Consider the following 19,745-nt stretch of genomic DNA (forward strand, 5'->3'; position numbering starts at 1 on the left):
TGGAGAGGTTGATGACTATATTTACCTGGGTCTGTAGAGGGGGCCATCCTTATGTAGAGAAGTAACAGTGACTGTTCTCCAGGCATCAGGCACTGACCCTGTAAACAGGCTCTGGTTACACAGTTTAAGTAGAGGCTCACATAGTTCATACTTGGCTCGAATGAGAATGCAACCTGGTATGTTGTCTGGCTTTATAAAAATATTATTTTTAGCCTTTGACAGAGATGCTAAGACTTGTTCTGAGGTGATTTCAGAGGAAACTAAATTTTCAGGGATAGTGGGAGTAACAGTGTGGGTAGGTGTGGTAAGGATAGCTCTAAATTTGTCTGCTGATTTATTGGCTATATCCATATGATCAAAGTGTGTGACATGGCAACTTGGCCAGTGAGTGCTAAGTATAACGTTAAATAACAATATATACATAGAAAGACAGATACATATATAGCTATAGATATACATGCATATTACATATTCTGTGGTTTGGCATGACTCTGTCCTTATGTGTGACCCATCTCTGACTCTTCCCCTCCCCTTCATCTTCTGATCTTGTGAATATTTATACACACATCTTCACACTTGGTTTTCCTCTTAGCTTGGATTAGTAATAGCTCTGATAGCATTTTGATCTGTTGACATTTTTTCTCAGACTTCCTAAACTCACACACGGTTTCTAAATCCTAACTGTACTCCATTAGCACCACACTTCTTTTTTTTTTAATTCTGCTAACCATCAGTCTCGCTTCTGCTCCCATCACAGTATTTCACAGAGTATAGTCTCCCTGCTGTCTATTTCATTATATACTATATTATTGTAACAAAAAGGCAGAACTAGATGCCTACATTGCTAACTGACATTATACATAACACACTGGTCAACAGTTAAATACACAGGCACTTTCTACTTACAGCACCAATCACAATAAAGATGAAACTATGAATGGACCACTGATCCAATCACTGCCATTGAATGTGATCTGTTTAAGTGCTCTTATTTGGCTATTTACATACAAAATGGAAAAATATATATATCTTGTTACTACTATGTATAACAATTCTAAAGAAGCTCTGACAAGGGCAAAACCACACGTGTCTTGTTTTAAGTTGACAAACGACTGTTTTAAAAAAAGCAATTCCTGCTTGAATCCCATTTTCTTATGTTTAATAAGAATGTAAAATGATCTTTGACATGGATCTTACATAAGAAGTTTTGACAAAAGTCTATTTTAATGATTTGTATGCCAAAACCATGAATAATCACTCCTGTACAACTAGTTTTCCATTTTTGTTGCTTTGTTCTTCCTTAAGGAAACCGTACACTACTCTTAAGGTTTGAAAACTACATTTCACTGGTATCAGGTTACATTGTCTGATTGTGTGCACACACACACACATATATATATATATATATGTGTGTATATATATATATATATATATATATATATATATATGTATATATATATATATATATATATATATATATATATATGTATATATATATATATATATATATATATATATATAGATTCACTTCATAACACTGAAAGCTCAAAACACTGAAACTCAAAACATTGAAACCAAAACATTGAAACTTCAAAATCTTCAAAACTCAAAACACTGAAAACACATATCATACATATACTGAGTTTAAACAACATAAATCATAGCACTTTCCACCAGCAGGGGGGCAAGCCCCCCCCAGCACCCCCCATGTGGGGGGCTGTGCTCCCCACACCCCCTGCTACTTATATATATCAACTCCAAGACCGCACTTCACTAAGTGCAGTCTTGGAGTTGATATATTTAAGTAGCAGGGGTGTGGGGGGGCACATCCCCCCCACATGGGGGGTGCATGGGGGCTTGCCCCCCTGCTCACACTTGGTGGAAAGTGCTATAATTTATGTTGTTTAAACTCAGTATATGTATGATATGTGTTTTCAGTGTTTTGAGTTTTCAGTGTTTTGAAGTTTCAGTGTTTTGGTGTTCTATAGTATGACATTTTCTCATTTTCAGTGTTTTGAGCTTTCAGTGTTATGAAGTGAATATATATATATATATATATATATATATATATGTGTGTGTGTGTGTGTGTGTGTGTGTGTGTGTGTGTGTGTGTGTGTATGTGTGTAGATATAGATGTGTGTTGTGTGAGTCTATATACACATAAAAATACACAACATATTATCTGGACTAAATCTAATACTTACCCCAAACTGAGTCTCTCTCACTGAAGCAGGTTTTTAATCATCATGAGATAAGCAGTCTACAGGCCCTTTTGGAAGGATGCCTATTGTGAAATTAATAATGACCTCTGCCTTGCTAATTATACAGATCTGCCAGGAATTAAAACATGCACGTATGCAGTGTTCTAGGTATGTAGATTACCGAACGCATTTCCCTAGAGCTGAGATGGTTCCTGGCTAATTGTAATATATGTAAATATGTTTAAAAAAATTACAGTGACTGTAAAGTCCATCATCAGCTAGGGAACAGAAAATAGTGGGGGTTAACCAACTGTGATGGGCAATCTGAAATGTCATACACAAGTAATTATTGAAGCCTGTCCTGAATAGCAGTATTACAGAAACAGCCTCAAACAAAATCAGATTAGCATTTCTTGTTTGTAATTTTATTTCACTGCATTAGGACTTATTGAATAACACTTGGAGATTACAGCTTATTTAACATATGATAGAGACATCCCCAAAGGTAACATCACTCTTAGACTGCATGTCTCAGGTTGGTATGAGCCTAGCACTGAGCAGCATATTATCTTCACTGAGGATGACACCACAATATGAAAAGAAAGATGATTGTTTTTAACAATTAGCTGAGTTTCTGGGGTCATTCTAAGGGGATCCAATATTTGTCAGCATGGGAGGACATGGTAAACAGGCTGCGTTGCTTTGCCAAGATTGTTCTGCATCTGCCCTCTCTATACTTTTGAATACTAGCTAATAATTTATCCAACCCCATAGTGCATTTTTAGACAATGCTAAATTAACAAACCTACTGATACAGCAAAATCAACTCAAATGGACCTCAAGGTGTTGCTGCTTGATGCCAAGAGCCTTAGCAAAAACTAAACTCCCTCCAAGCCCTCCTAACCCCCGGAACATAGACATTGGTGCAGTTACTGAGACATAGTTTAAAGATACAAAGACTACACCAGCAGTGTAAGGTTTCAGTGCTTTTCACATCTTTAGACCAGTAACTGCACAGGCAGAGGGTAAAGGTGGAGGTGGCTCAATATACATCAATAACAAACATACCCCTGGGGCTCAATATACATCAATAACAAACATACCTCTAGGGAGGTTAAACAGGATGACATGCTCCATGTGCACATAACCACAGATAAAATCCTGTACCATACCCTAACTAGATATAGGCTACCCTCCATGTCCCAAGAAACTCACAATGCATTCCTGGACCTACTAGAGACACTTACCATCCAGCCAAAGACCCTACTCAAGGGGGACTTTAATTATTCTTCTAAAGACAGGGAATCTTACATGACCTCAAATTTGTAAGCACAGAGATTGCTGAACTTTTTAAATATAAACACCCTTGACGAATTAGTGCACATGCCCACCAGAGATTCCAAAATACTGGACCTCATACTCATAAATATGGGAGAATACTGCACCCCCCCACACCCAATGTCACATCCTCCCTGGTAAGGTCCAACCATAAAGCTGTCTCAATCGAAATCAAAATCAACTCAGTAACCCCAGTAAACCCAATAATAATCAGGAGCTATTTTGTGGCAAACTTCCTTTTATTAAGAGATAGTTTGTCAAAATTCAACACCCCCTCCCCTGAACTCAAAGAACACAGCAGCCTATCCACAATTGTTCACAGAAAATCTGTACAATCATGTCAGTGGTTGAACAGTGGCTGATGTACCTACCAGAGGAAAGCTCATAACTAACTCCAAAAATAAAATGCTCTGCTAACATCAATAAAAGAAAAAAAATGACAGTAAAAATCAAGAAGTACAATTCCCATAAAGACAAGGGCTCATTCATCCAACTAAACAGGCAACTAAGAGGGCTAGTTAGGTCAAATAAAGCCAACTTTGAGGTTAAGTTAGCCTCTTAAGCAAACAACACCCATAAGGCTTTCTTCAGCTATGTCAGAAACCTCAAGAGCAGCAGAAAGCATTCTGCTGAATTGATGATTAATCGTGCCACATTTACTGAGCCTGGTAATATAGTAAACCTGTTGGCTGAAAAATTAATTTCCAGTTTTAACCCCCCCCCCACTCACGCCCCCCCAAGAAATACCCTAAAACATAACCCATCCAGCTATATCAAGAAAGCATGTCCTGGCTGCAGTCACTAAAGCCAAGAACACAGCCTCAGTGGTCAGTGGTCCTTGATAATATCCCAGGATACCTACTAAATAGTCAACAGTATGACTTGTTGGAGCCACTAGAGTCACTGTTTAACTTTAGCCTCAAAACTGGCTTTGTCCATGAGAATGGAGGACTGCAATGTCCGTCACCTTCATAAGGAAGGACCACCAATAGATCTAGGAAATTAAAGACCCATTAGTCTGACCAGTCTTATTTGCAAAGCCATGAAAAAAGTATGATGGAAATGATCAACAAAGACATAGAAGCCTCAGCTGCAACAAAAAGTTGAGATCCCTCATCAAATCCTCTAAAGCTAGCTATGAAAACAGAATTGCAGCAGACAGTAAAGACAACTACAAGGCCTTCTATAGTTATGTAAAGAATCTCCACTGCAATACCCATATTTGCTCGGAGCTACTGCACAATGCACATCCTATATCGAACCAACCGATATTGCCAATATATTGGCCGACAGATTCAGTGCCAACTTTATCCCTCTCTCCCCCACCAAAGGACCAATCACAATACCGGTAGATTTGCAAGCACCCAGTATTATTGCTGCACAGGTTAAAACAGCGCTGTCCAAGGCCAAGAATACAGCTTCTATGGGACCTGACAATATCCCTGGCTGTGTTCTACATGAACTACAGAGTGAACTGGCACCTCACCTATGTGCCCTATTCAATCCCAGCCTCACCTCAGGCTTTGTCCCTACCAAATGGTGCACTGCTACAGTCATCCCTCTCCACAAAGGAAGAGTGACTACAGACCCTGGGAACTATCACCCCATTAGCCTGATGAGTCTGATATGCAAAGCTATGGAACACATCATTATGGACCTAATAAACAAGGATATAGGGAATCTCCAAACTCTGGATCCTACACAGTTTGGTTTTGTGAAGGGTAGATCATGCCTGCTCAACCTAGTTAACTTTTTTGAGTCAGTCACCACAGCTGTGGATGAAGGCAAGGTGGTTCATACATCCTACCTTGATCTGGCCAAGACCTTTGATACCATTCCACACTCAAGAATCATAGAAAAACTCACTAAGCTAGGCATTAACCCTTATATGACTAGGTGGGTTGCAAACTGGCTCACAGATAGAACCCACAGTGTGAAAGTAGCTGACTCCAAGTCAGACTGCCGAACAATCATGAGTGGAGTCCCACAGGGTTCGGTCCTTGGTCCTCTCCTGTTTAGTATCTACTTCTCTGAAGTCCAGGCCAACACAAAGGGACTCTGGCTGACAAAGTTGACAGATTATTGCAATTTGAGTGTCATAATTAACTCCCCAAGTGATGTTGATATCCTACAGAAAGGCGTCACTGAGATCAATGACTGGAGTCAGAACTATGGCCTTAAGCTCAATGCCAAAAAATGTGTTGTCATCCCCTTTGGGAAAAACCCAGTTCCCATGAATTACCACATTGATGGTAGTCCACTGAACACAGAAGGCATTATAAGAGATCAGGGAACACAGGTTGACAGCAATTTGACCACCACATTGCCACTGTGGTCAGAAAGTCCTTCTATGTGGCACATCTCATTACTAAGGGTTGTACATCCAGGAAAAAAGAGGTCATTGTCTCCCTCTACTCTTCCCTCATTAGGCCAGTCATTGAGCACAATGCCCTATTTGACATTTACCTCACTAGACACCTGCAACAACTGGAGAGGCTACAAAAGTACCTCACAAAGGGGATCTTAGGCCTTAAACACTTGTCCTATATGGACAGACTCAAAAAACTCCATCTATTCTCTGTCTCATATCACCTACTTATAGGCAATCTCTGCTTGACTTACAAAGCCATGTCTAACCCAGCTCTGTTAGAAATGCTATAGCTAAAGAAATCCCAATCCCTCTGCACTACACACTCTAGAGACCTCAATCTCATTACCACAATCAGCAGAACAAGCTGGAGGGACAGATTCATAACTCAGAGGCTGCCCATGTTATGGAATAGACTTCACATACATGTCAAGTGGAGCACCTCACTGACCCTCTTCAATAGAAATCTTGATGAGTGGATGGGAAATAGAAAATTCACTCTGGGATCACTTCAATGACTCTACTCGACAGAGGCACTCGGAACTAAAGTCGGGTAGCACATTGCTACGGTAATCCTATGGGCTAGGCTTGTAAAGGCTCCAGGGCCATTAGCCTAGTACACACCTATGAACCTATGAACTGGATCCATTCCAATTTGGCTTTGTCAAAGGAAGGCCATGCTTACTGAACCTGATGACTTCTTTGAACATGTCACCAAGGCAATGGACGAGGGTAAAGTGATGCATACTGCCTAACTTAATCTGGCTAACACATTTGATACAACACCTCAGTGCAGGCATTGTTAACAAGCTTACAAAACTAGGCTTAAACCCCTTTATAATGCACTGGATAACTAACTGTCTCATACACAGGACACAGGAGGTTAGGATCGGTGAGGCCACCAACACAATGAGGGCAATAATCAGTGAAGTCCCTCAGGTCTCCTTGCTGGTCCTACTCCTCTTTGGCATCTAGTTCTCAGAGGACAAAGCCAATGTCAAAGCCCTTTAGCTGACCAAATTCACAGATGATTAAAAGCTAGGAACAGTCATATAATCCCACCAAGATGACATCACCCTGCAGGTAGGTGTAATACATGCAAATGACTGGTGCCATTGGGGGGTGTGGGGGGCATAGCCCCCCACATATTATAAACATTTTAAACTATACACAGTGATACTTACAAGTTCAATGAATAATAGTTTCCAGAAGAGAATATATAACCAACATATGTGGGGGAGGCTTCATCCCCCACATCCCACTTACTATATATACTAACTCCAGGGTCACACTACAGTGGGGAAAAGGCCATATATAACTTTCAACTAAATGAGTTTCAGTCAAGTGAGTTTTCAGTGAAGTGAGCTTTCAGTGAAGTGGCCCTAGTAATTTAATTTTCATTGAAGTGTGTTTTCAATCAAGCGAAGTACACCCATACAGATAGATAGATAGATAGATAGATAGATAGATAGATAGATAGATACATACATAGATAGATACATAGATAGATAGATATAGATATATAGTAGCAGTATAGTAGCAGTATATCAGCAGTGGAGCAAAGTGTTAGGGGGTGCAGTCGAGAGTTAGACTTGAACCTTTTTTTTCTGTACCAAAATACTGGTCCAGAAAGACACTTTAATTGTGTTTTTTTTTTTTTTTTTTTTTTTTTTTGCTCTAGGGACTATGAATTTGCTGAATTACCTTAATTGGCTTCCTACAGTAAAGCAAAGAAGTAGTCAGACTTTGCATTGATTTGATAGGGTGTGATTGCTGCCAATCAGCTTCCTACAGTAACCGGAATACTTTTTTTTGTTTGTTTTAGTTTTGTATTGGGGTGGATTATGTACTGATTAAGCCTACTGGTTTCTTGCACTTTGTAGAAGTGTTTTTTTTCATTTCATTTCTTTTTTTTTTTTTTCTTTCTTTTGTTTTTAAAGTTGAGGGTGTGGGCACTAGTTTGTGGGACTGGCACTGGACACTAGTTGAGCTAGTTATGCCTCTGCATGCATAATATTAGTTGAAATTATTATTTATGTGAAAAATATATTCATTGAAAAGTTGCAAAATATTTTGAGGCTTGGCATAATGATTAGGGTGTTTGCATTTCAGATACAAGGTACAAGGTTTGATTCTTACCTCTGGTTATTAGCTCAGCTTATAATAGTCTGCAGACTGATAACCTAGTATTTACCTATGAACATTATTATGCTTTCAAAAGTTTTATTTCAACTAATCAGAAACTATGGACTATTACTTCTCTGTGTTCTGTTTTAGCACCTGAAAGCTGTGATGTGAGGTATAGGGCAGATATGTGAAAGGTCTGGGTTTATGACCAAACCCTTTCTAATCTCTCAGCATTTTGTTTAACATATGGCACCCTTAACTGGTACTAGGCCGCAAAAGGTCTATGTTTTTTGGTCAGTGATTTAAATGCAATGTTGGTATTATGCAGACCTCAGAAGAGTCACTCCATGGGTCAAGTATCATTCTGAAACTGAACATATAAAGTGGGAGATTTTTGTCATTATGTAGCAGTCATTAAGAAGCAAATTACAAAATAATTAATTGAGTACAAAACAGAATTGTAAATGAATGGACTTGGGAGTAGGTTTCTGCTGTGATTCTTGGAAAGCAGAAGAAGACAGAGGCTGAAAAAACCTGCAATGAAATTCATGAAGGCACCTACTGACATTTGGGTCATGACAAATAATTATATAATAGTCATTTAAAATAAAATGGAAAATTCTGCAAGCATGTTGAAATGTGATTTGTTAGTGCTGAGGATTAGAAATTGTTTAAAAGATCAGCTTCATAATGTCACTGATTTTGTGTATATCTTGGAAATCAGAACCAACCTAATGGGGGAAAAACACTTTGAAATGGCAAATAATAAGAATGTAGTGCAGGAAAATGTAGTTCTCCAAAGGTCTGCCTGAAATAGAGGTAGTACTTCATAACTCTAGATATTGTGCACATGAGTGTATATGTAATCAAAACACATATTTGTTACCAAAAAGAATGCAAGAAAGATACATTGAGAGTATTAAGTGGGAATCATTACGTGAAATCCTCAGCCATTTTCAACTTTCAGTCCATTTGCTGTTTACTTCCCATCACCCACTGAACTGTCAGATTCCTACCAGTTTCTGCTAATGGCCCATTTACTCCCAGTGTAACATGAAGTTTGAGCAGCAGTTCCTGTTCTTTGTTTGAAGCAGGGATGGATTTTTTTCTCTACTATGTACTAATTTTTTACCTGCATGTTATCCAGATGAATCCACTAAGGAAAATTGCCTGTTTTCTTTGGCAACACAGAAGTGCTGTTTGTTTAAGTAACTTGCTAAAAGTTGGCATATAGGGGACCAAGGGAATCAAACCCAGAACTAAAAGATGAAGATCAATCACAGTTGTTATTTCAATCCTCCACACTAAACATCCACAGAGTACCCAGTAATATCCTTTGGAGGAAGGCAAACAATAAAATAGCATGTGAGTGAACGTTCATTACATATTTGCACCATTCCTGTTTGAAGGTCCATCCCCGCTTATTCATTGTAAAGTCATGTGTCTTGTACTCTTTTTCTCTCTTTTTAAGTGGAAATCTGCCTTCAACATTATACAGATCAATGGCAGTTCAGTCTCCTTTAGGTAGCCTGGCATCCTCCTCCAACATTCAGATTCATGCTGCTGGTGTATACCATGCTCCTCTGGTACTGGGTAAGCCAGTTTTATGGTACTAGACAGTATGTAATGCATCAGATTTTCTTAACAGTTATTAACAGCTATTTCTGTCTTTAAGTCAGAATATTTGAAGAAGAAAGGCCTTTTTTTTTCTTATTCATTATTCATAACATCTGAGCTTGTCTGAGGACACTTTTCAGACATGAAATAAGGAATACATGCATAATGTTCAGTTACACATCTTTTGCTAAGTGCAATTATGCATTTTAATTTGTATAAAATAAACTTACATCAGTTTCTGTAAAGCGGCACACAGAGAATCATAAGACACTAAAAAATAAATGTTAGTGTATAAAAGGCATATTGTTAAATTTACTGTTACAAACCCAGCACGTGTTCCCTGTGTAAGGAGGTAAACATGTTCCAAGTCATATTAGCAAAGCGATTATCTACAATATGGTAAAGCCAAGTTATGCTTGACAAGTTTTGTCTGACTTTTGTATGTATAAGTTAAGAATGGTATGCATAAGTTATAATTCTTACTGTATAGCAAGCAACCATTATATGCAGAACAGTATAATTATAGACTGAGACAATGTTCTGGAAATCAACAATCACTCTATAAACTTTTGTGAGTTACAGAAAAGGTCAAGCAGTGATATTGTTACTTTTAGGTTCATGTTTACATCACCCACCGAACCTGTGTCAGATTACAAAGTCCACTGATATTAAGTAACTAGTTGCACTCTCTCCCTTGTGACATCTTCACTGCCATCATGGATCTCTTTGCATGGTCCACTGATAATTTACATTGTGATTTTAGAAGTGTAAAAGTGTTCATTTTCAGAAGCTTGTCTTTTTTTTTTTTTGGGGTGCTCTTTTAGAGAGTTTTGATACCATGAAATAAATTTCACTGAAAGCCACTTTTAGCACAAATAGAGTGTGGGGTTTACCCACAGCTTTGCAAAAGTGGAGTTGTTAGGCAGAAGAGTGGGAAGGGTGTGCAGATGTCTCTCAACATGGTGGTTGCAGGAGGTCTTGTCCCCCTGCAAAAATTGCCTATATTGACTTGCGCTGAAATTGGCTTTCAGAAAGTTATGTTTGCAGCTTCAGCATTTGCTAAAAGTTTCACTGATAGATTAATGTGGTTCCCTTCTTTTCTATTTACATTGTTAAGTTCATGTGTAGCATAATGCCATTGATAAGTCTTGATGAACTCCACATGTTGTATCATTCACTAATGAAAACGTGCATGCACAGTTTGTTCATGTGCAAGACTGGATAGTTTCAATATGTTCTGCCACTCTCAAAGCTCATAACAAACATTCTGCACAGAGATCAAGGGACATGCACTCCTACAGATATAGTACTGTTCTCTCGAGTGTTGTATTTAACCTGCATTTAGTAAAAATTTTGTAGTGATGACTGAGTGAAGGGACATAATTAAAAGGAGCACAGCCTGCAAATATATTTCATCTAAGATATCTCTTAAATGCTACATTAAAAACAGATACAAGAGAAAATGCATAGGTAACATTATCTAGGTAGGCCCAAAGCTTCTTAGTAATTAAACGAAATGGGAGATCTGTTCACTGATTTCTATGGTATCACTGTACAGGTATTATTATTCCTGCGGTCAGAACCTTGTTATTTCAGCACTGTATTATTTAGGCATTTATCAGTATATTATATGAATATTATTCCATGCAATGTAATAGAATATAGAAGATAGCATGATATTTTTAAAAGACTGCCATAGAACCCATATAATATACAATTCCTTTTGACCTTAATATTTCCAAAGTATGGTCAGTAGCTATACATTTTATATTAAGATACAGGCTTTAAAACTCACCTGGTGGACTTCCTGCCACCCATTCTCATCTACACAACCAACAGTTGCATGGTCATGTAACAGGAGTTCACAGCAATACGGATCCCCTCCCACCATAGCACTGTGGTATAATGGAGTTAACCCTCGACTATCCTTATAATCTGGAGATGCTCCTAAGTCCAGGAAAGTCTGAAATTTAAAACCAAAAAGTAAGTCAGCATAACTTTATAGCAGTAAGTTTTGCAAGACGTATAACTTGATGAAATGGACACTGTCAAAGCAGAAAATGTTATTGCAGTAATGGTTTTATATGAAATTTCCTGATGCAATGAAAAAGGTTTGAGCTAATAAACATCACCTATCACATTTATGAGAACTTGTGAAAGAATGCATATATTAAAACAGTTCTAAATACTAATGACTTCCTCTAGTGTTTTATTGGACTGCATGTCAAAACTCAGTGGACAACCAGGACTGTGACAATCTGCAATACTCTCACTCACATTCTTTAAACAATGCTTTGCAATATAAGGGGATTCATATATTTGGTGAAAACGTTTTTCAGCAAAAACAAATATATCCCATAGGCACATATGCACCTGCACATTCACCCACACATACATCCCACCCCCTTTTTATACATATATCTATATATATATATATATATATATATATATTTATATATACACACACACACACACACACACACACACACACACACACACACACATATACATATATATATATATATATATATATATATATATACATATTTATATATATATATATATATATTTATATATATATATATATATATATATATATATATACATACATATATATATATATATATATATATATGGAACCACTACTAAATATCAAACACTCACTCTACTGACACCCAAAATCCCGAGACCAAACACCCGAAACACTACAATACCGAAAAAACCAAAACAGCGAAATTCAAACTACCGAAAACTATACACAACATACACCACACACGGACACATGCACACACCTTCCCCCAAAACACAAACACACAAACCTAACCTATAGAAAAAAGGGGGGCAAGCCCCCCTGCACCCCCTTGTGGGGGCTGCACTCCCCACTTATATATTCTAACTCCAAGGTCGCACTACCCAGACAAGCACATGAATACACCATCACATGCCTTCATCCCCCTCGCAAACACACATCACACTCACAACACGTACTTACACACTAAATCTCTAACCAACACAGTTAAACAGAAATACTAACCTGCCATTCCACCATACCGCAACAACAAAAGTGAATTTCAAACTCCCGATAGTTGGGATTTTGAAATTCGCACGTCTGATCTTTTGGTAGTCTGGGGTTTTAGCTATAAGGTCTCGAAAGTTTGAAATTCGGTATTTCAAACTTATATATATCTATATATATATATATATATATATATATATATATATTTACACACACACACACACACACACACACACACGTGTGTGTGTGTGTGTGTGTGTGTGTGTGTGTGTGTGTGTATACCATGTGCTTATACACACACATTCATCCTGGAGTCCATTACATAATTGACAACTGTGGGTGGCTGTGCTCCGGCAAATTCTATTCATACCAACAAAATATCAGTTTTTTTCTTCAATGGGTGGAAATTTTACCAAAAAATATCACACTGCTTTGAAGGTAACTGTATACAGAGAATATAAAATCTCCTTTTGAGTTATACAAAAAAATAAAAACAGAAAAAAATCATGGCTATGACCTGAATAACAAGTTCTGTATCAGTGATGAGATAGGAAGACATTGGTATATTTTAAGTTACAAACCAACATCTTGGCATTTGTCATTTGTGTCAAAAAAGAAATGTGGGCATGGCATGCTGTGTCTTTTTCTAGTGTTTCTCCAAAAAGACTTACTTACAAGAAGGAAAGTGTGTGTGTATGTGTGTGTGTTGGGGGGGGGGGGGGTCAAATCTATAAACAGCATCACTGTCAGAAAACTTCAGGTTCTGGTGCTTTGTTTTTGAAAGCCTACTTTCACACCATATTGTGTTCTGCCCTGTGATATATTAGCAGATCAGTAAAAGACCTGCACATATAATGTTGGTTTTGATTTTTGTTTACACCATGTTTTTAACGTATTCCTTTTTCCCCTGTCATCTATTTGTTAAGCAGTTAAGCCTACAAAACAAATTGCCTCTTTCCGGGTTCAAAGCAGTAATAATGTTTAAGTGACTTGCCTACAGACATACAGTAACCAAATGGAAGTAGAAGTAATCAAACCATGTAACCTACTGCAAAAAGCTTACAGCTTTAGTCCTCTGTGCTAACTACCATCTGATTAAACTCCTGTCTCTTGATTAAAGGTAGTAACAGTTTTTAATTACTGATATGACAACAGTTTTGCAAAACACACATGAAATCCTGGCTTTGTAGAAAAAACAAATATTTTAACCTGGATCTAAGAAAATTCAGCTATTTGTGAAAAAATGGCTGCACAGCATGTTTTCAGAACAAGTAAAATGCTGAGAAGTATGAAGCTATGCCCACTATATTTAAAACAGCAGTGTAATTCAGGAAGGTTTTAGCAGCTTCTTTCTGCTTATGTTATTATCCACATGCATACACAAAAGTAAAAAAAAAATGTTCAACTCTTTCTCAGATCGTGAATCCACAACTGAACAGGAAAATCCTTCTTTGGAAGAGACCCCACTTTGATGGACCTCCTGCATATCTGCAAAACAAACAGCACCAGAATTACCCATTCTAAAGACTTAAAAATCTTGCCTGTGATATAAATAGGACTTGCTTGACAGACAGGTATACATACCAGAGACTACCCCTTCTTAGAATAGCCTCCCCATCTATGTGAAGCAGAGTTCCTCCCAAACCCAATTCAAGTGTGAAGTGGACAACTGGATGGGGAACAGGAAATTCATCCCTGGTTTGACACCTATGTCTCTAATGGACATATGCAGCCTGTAAATTCTTCATCTCCCAAGCTCCTGCTTACACTTATCAAAGGTATGAGAACTTGCCAGAGATTTGGGATGCATGGCAAGGCTTAAAAATGTCCTTGCAGTCATTAACATAGTAAACACTTATGAACCCATGAACCTATAAGAAGAGTTACAGTTTATGAGAAAAGGCACCTTTAAAACATAAGGGGAAATGTAAAATCATGCCTCAAGTAAAGTCTTGTATTGGAATGCCACTTAAAAGACAACATCCAGGAAAGTCCACAGGTATTCAATGTACTGCTCATACTGATTGCAAATTCTTTTTGGTGTTATAAGACTACTGTGGCATCCCCACTCTGTGGCAGTAAACAAGGAGATGGAATCCTCACCACTGACACTGGGAGAGGGACGTTCACTTGGAACATAAATGGATATGCCCAGTATTTCCAGATACAGCTGTCTGCATCAAGCACAATTTCCCTTAAGAGCACACAGGGAAAACACTCAGTCCGGGGTCTGGGTTTCTCTATTTGTCTCCCTCCCCAGTAAGACTCCCCACTAGTATAGGTGTAGAGTTGAGTCCTCAGCTGAGTGCCTAAGCCAAGTCCTCCAGCACCCTCTCTGTGAAACCAGTGCTTCATGTCCCTGCTCCAAGTAGCTGACACACACATACTTTGAGATTTGATTTTCACACACACAACTGGGAAAGGCTGGTACAGATTTGCTAGCTATGCCCACTTCTGCCCAGATTATAAGGTAGCTACACTGCCACCAGACACCCCAAAGCCAGCTACTCTAAGGCTCTTGCAAGTGTACCCAATTATACTGAGTGAAATTAACATTAATACAAATGGTAATGTTGACCAAACAGTTGGGCTTTCAGGAGTAGCCACAGTGTCACCAATGGATATAAGTACTGTCAAAGGATAAAATATTCTCTAGAGGACCAGCCACAATTAAAAGTTTAAATATATTTAATAATAAAAAAACATGAAAATGCTAAATATCTATTTACAATAAATACCAGAGTTTCAGACACAGGAAATATTAAAAATAATACAGGTGCACAGGTAGACACAGTTACAGAAAAAAAAAAACAACTAATCTCACTATATTTTCCTGACTGATCTAAAGAATTATTATTCCTTGGTTACTTGCTAGAGCAAGGCAAGATGAAGTAGGTGAGAGATCCTTCTTTGTCAGGTTACAAAAACAGAGTACTCTCAGACCTCAGTCTCACCTAGTATTAAACATTATTCTTAGTGATAGATTACAGAATGATATCACATACATCTGGTCATCTGACTTATGGTTCCCATGTAACTCCCCCCCCCATTGCTTGAAAATGCCACACTTTAGCACATGTCAATAATACACACACACACACACACACACACACACACGCACGCACGCACGCACACACACACACACACACACACACACACACATAGCTTTGCTAAGATCTACTGCAGCTCCTGGAAGTAAAAAAACAATTTCAAACCTCCACCCTTCCAGAGTACCAATTCATTTACCCTGATGACAATGCAGTAAGCTTCTTAGTACAGACTTTTTGTCTCTGCTACATTGAGAACTGTAAGATAACATCTTTATGGCCTAGCCCCAGTAATTTAATTTCAGAACATTTTCAAAGTTTGAGATTAACCTATTCTCTTCCACTTTCCTTTATTAAAGCATATACATTTAAACAGTTAAAATAATGCATGTATATTTATTTTTTCTGTCCAGCAGGGTACACTGTTGGTACATTTTTAACACAAACAACTTTATCAATACATTTTGCAACACAAGCATCTGTACGAATCAATTTGATATACAAACAACATGTAATTCTTTACAAACTTCCAGCTACTTGTGCTGGCATATGTTACACATCCACTGCCCTATTTATCCTGGCATAGTTGCTAATACCTCACATCATCACAACTACAGCAATGTTCCCACTAGAAGAATAACATTAGTGTGCACTTTGGATGAATATTGTTAGATATAATTGTATATGCTAATGAGATAGCTGTGGTGTTTCACATATCATTTGGTACACAGAAATTCCTGAGAATTAAATTTACAGTACATATCTTAGAGTTTAGTAAAGTCTGTGTATGTTACTTATTTAGCCCCCTGACATGTTAGTAACCATGCAAAGGGGTTATGTGTGTTTGAGGAGTGAGGCAAAATTATGGTGGGGGATCATGAGGGAATTAGAATTTAGGTTATTTTCTAGTCTCCTCCACAGCCATTCTTTTACGTGCGTGTGTGTGTGTGTGTGTGTGTGTGTGTGTGTATGGAGGTAAGTAGTGCTGTGTGTAAATGGGAGTATATGTGAAACAGAATGCATGTGTGTGAGTGTGTCTATATGCATGTGTGCACGTGGGTGCATGCATGTGTATGTATATACTTGTGTGTGTGTGTGTGTGTGTGTGTGTGTGTGTGTGTGTGTGTGTGTGTGTGGTTGCGCACATGTGTTTTGTGGTTAAGTAGTGCTGTGTGTGAATGGGAGTATATGTGAATCAGAGTATGCTCGTGTGTGTGTGTGTGTGTGTGTGTGTGTGTGTGTGTGTGTGTGTGTGTGTGTGTGTGTGTTTGTGGCTGAGGAAGCCTAACTAAACACCTATTCAGTCACCTATTGCAACAGGCTCTATTGGTAACAATCACAAGGGTAGGATCACATCAGACTCAAACAATTTTTTACCTAACAGCCTGACAAGAATCCTATGTAAAATCACAGGAAAACTCACACCAGAGCTTATCCAAAATGAAGTACTGGATGCAGTTCTCTTAGCTATGGATCAGTATGGGTTCAGGAAAATGTACTAAGTCCTGTTACAGTGATGATGAGAACATCAGAGCAGGAAGATCATATTTACTGTGTGTGTCAAAGTAAGGGAACATCGGCGTTGACTTGGTTGAGCATTGAATGCAGTCCTATAATTAGGTAAACAAGGTTAGTTTAATTTTTCCTTTCTTTTTTTCCCTTTTATCCTTTATCTGAATTACTTTGACCTCAGAGTTAGTATATAAATATACATGTGTGTATATGTGTGTGTGTGTGTGTGTGTGTGTGTGTGTGTGTGTGTGTGTGTGTGTGTGTGTGTTTGTGTGTGTGTGTCTGTGCAACATTTATGCAAGATACAGACTGTTGGACTTAGTATTAAGTAGACAGACATATTTTTATAAGGTTGATCTTTCTGAAAACTGTACAACCTGAAAACTGTCTTGTGCTTTAATTATCAAATAGATATTGACTGTGCTTTATTATAGTTATGCTTGTAAATGCCTTTCAGTGGTGGAAGTCTGTGTAGGATGAGCTCGAATAGCCTTGGATGGAGGTAAGTAGTGCTGTGTTCGAATGGAGTATATGTGAATCAGAGTGCACATGTTCACGTCTGTGTCTGTGTGTACATGGGTGCATGCATGTGTATGTATATACTTGTGTGTGTGTGTGTGTGTGTGTGTGTGTGATGTGTGTGTGTGTGTGTGGTTGCGCACATGTGTTTTGTGGTTAAGTAGTGCTGTGTGTGAATGGGAGTATATGTGAATCAGAGTATGCTCGTGTGTGTGTGTGTGTGTCCGTGTGTGCGTGTGTGTGTGTGTGTGTGTGTGTGTGTGTGTGTGTGTGTGTGTGTGTGTGTGTGTGTGTGTGTTTGTGGCTGAGGAAGCCTAACTAAACACCTATTCAGTCACCTATTGCAACAGGCTCTATTGGTAACAATCACAAGGGTAGGATCACATCAGACTCAAACAATTTTTTTACCTAACAGCCTGACAAGAATCCTATGTAAAATCACAGGAAAACTCACACCAGAGCTTATCCAAAATGAAGTACTGGATGCAGTTCTCTTAGCTATGGATCGGTATGGGTTCAGGGAAATGTACTAAGTCCTGTTACAGTGATGATGAGAACATCAGAGCAGGAAGATCATATTTACTGTGTGTGTCAAAGTAAGGGAACATCGGCATTGACTTGGTTGAGCATTGAATGCAGTGCTATAATTAGGTAGACAAGGTTAGTTTAATTTTTCCTTTCTTTTTTTACCTTTTATCCTTTATCTGAATTACTTTGACCTCAGAGTTAGTATATAAGTATACATGTGTGTATGTATATATATATATATATATATATATATATATATATATATATAGATGGATATATTAACCCTCCTAAAAAGACTGTGCTTCTGTGACCCTTTGTCTGTCCGTTGTTTAAGGCTGCAATGTTTTGCATTTTAGAGGTTGCTTGAGTTATCACACATCTGTTGATATTCTGTGAGGCAAATTTACATAACAAATTGAATTCCTTGAAGTGATAATAGCAGTAGGTGATGAAAGCTGGAAAGTGCATTATGCTTATATCACCCTTTAAAGCATTCCACACTAACCCAAATAAGGGAATAATATGACAAATTAATAACATTAAATATCTATTAATACATACTTAAATGGGTAAAACAATGCTTATGTAATAGGACACAAGTCAAGGTGGAGTTAAATGTCTGTCTTAACAGCTGTTACTAATTCTACTAGGCAGGGAGAACTCTGTCCTCAGAAAACTTTCTTTTTAGACTATTTCTCTCAGATACAAAAGTGGAAAATTCCCAGTTGTAACAGGAATATACTAATGGTTGCAAACAGTGTAACATAACTTTCCTAAAAGATGCAGCCTTTCTCTAACATGCTCTACCAAAATACACACCTGGTACAGCAGCAGTAGTGACTTCACTTTTAATATTAAGTGTAGCATCATATCACTTGACAAAAAGACATAAACAATTACAAAGGAAAAGAACATGTCATATAAGGTTACTGAATTTACAGATCTAAGGATAATGACAGATAGCAATGTACACTTTGACCAGTGTGCATCTGCCGAATAAGAAAAGAATATTGCATAGCCCATCAAATTCTAAAGGGGATATCTGGTCACTGTACCACTCTGTATCTCGCTGATATGATCTATTATTAAATATCATGCTACAATTTGTAAACTTCAAATAAGCCATGTGAAAGAACTTGTGAAGGTATAATGATTCCTTACTAGCAATATCTTAGGAAACCTGAACTATTCAGAAAGGCTTCAGGAACTGTCAATATATTCTAATTAGGTTCATAGGTTCATAATAGGCTATCTGCCCTAGGGCATTTATTAGCCTAGCCAGAGTGTGTTTGGCTTTCGCCACCCATTTTAAATTAATTTTGCTATGCCCTTTTTCGAGGTTAGTATACTGTGCCTCTGTCTAACAGTGACACAGAAGTGATACCCGGGGTAAACCTACGATCTCCCATCCACTCATCAAGATTCCTCTTGAAGAGAGTCAATGAGGGACTCTGCCTAACCTGGACTGGGAT

At 38.0% G+C, this 19,745-nt stretch overlaps 1 protein-coding gene across 5 annotated transcripts in view; it reads right to left on the reverse strand.

The window, feature by feature from the left end:
* Positions 1–19,745, reverse strand: part of SHANK3 (SH3 and multiple ankyrin repeat domains 3) — a 7,266,504-nt gene that overhangs the window by 4,636,806 nt on the left and 2,609,953 nt on the right. For all 5 annotated transcript variants that reach the window (XM_044088609.1, XM_044088608.1, XM_044088610.1 and 2 more), the window contains one exon: positions 11,447–11,614. In XM_044088609.1, the coding sequence (XP_043944544.1) occupies positions 11,447–11,614 (168 nt within the window). The remainder of the gene's footprint in view (positions 1–11,446; positions 11,615–19,745) is intronic.

The sequence above is a fragment of the Protopterus annectens genome, chromosome 11.part0 (assembly GCF_019279795.1).
Source record: "Protopterus annectens isolate FY-2018-M chromosome 11.part0, PAN1.0, whole genome shotgun sequence".
NCBI lineage: Eukaryota > Metazoa > Chordata > Ceratodontiformes > Protopteridae > Protopterus > Protopterus annectens.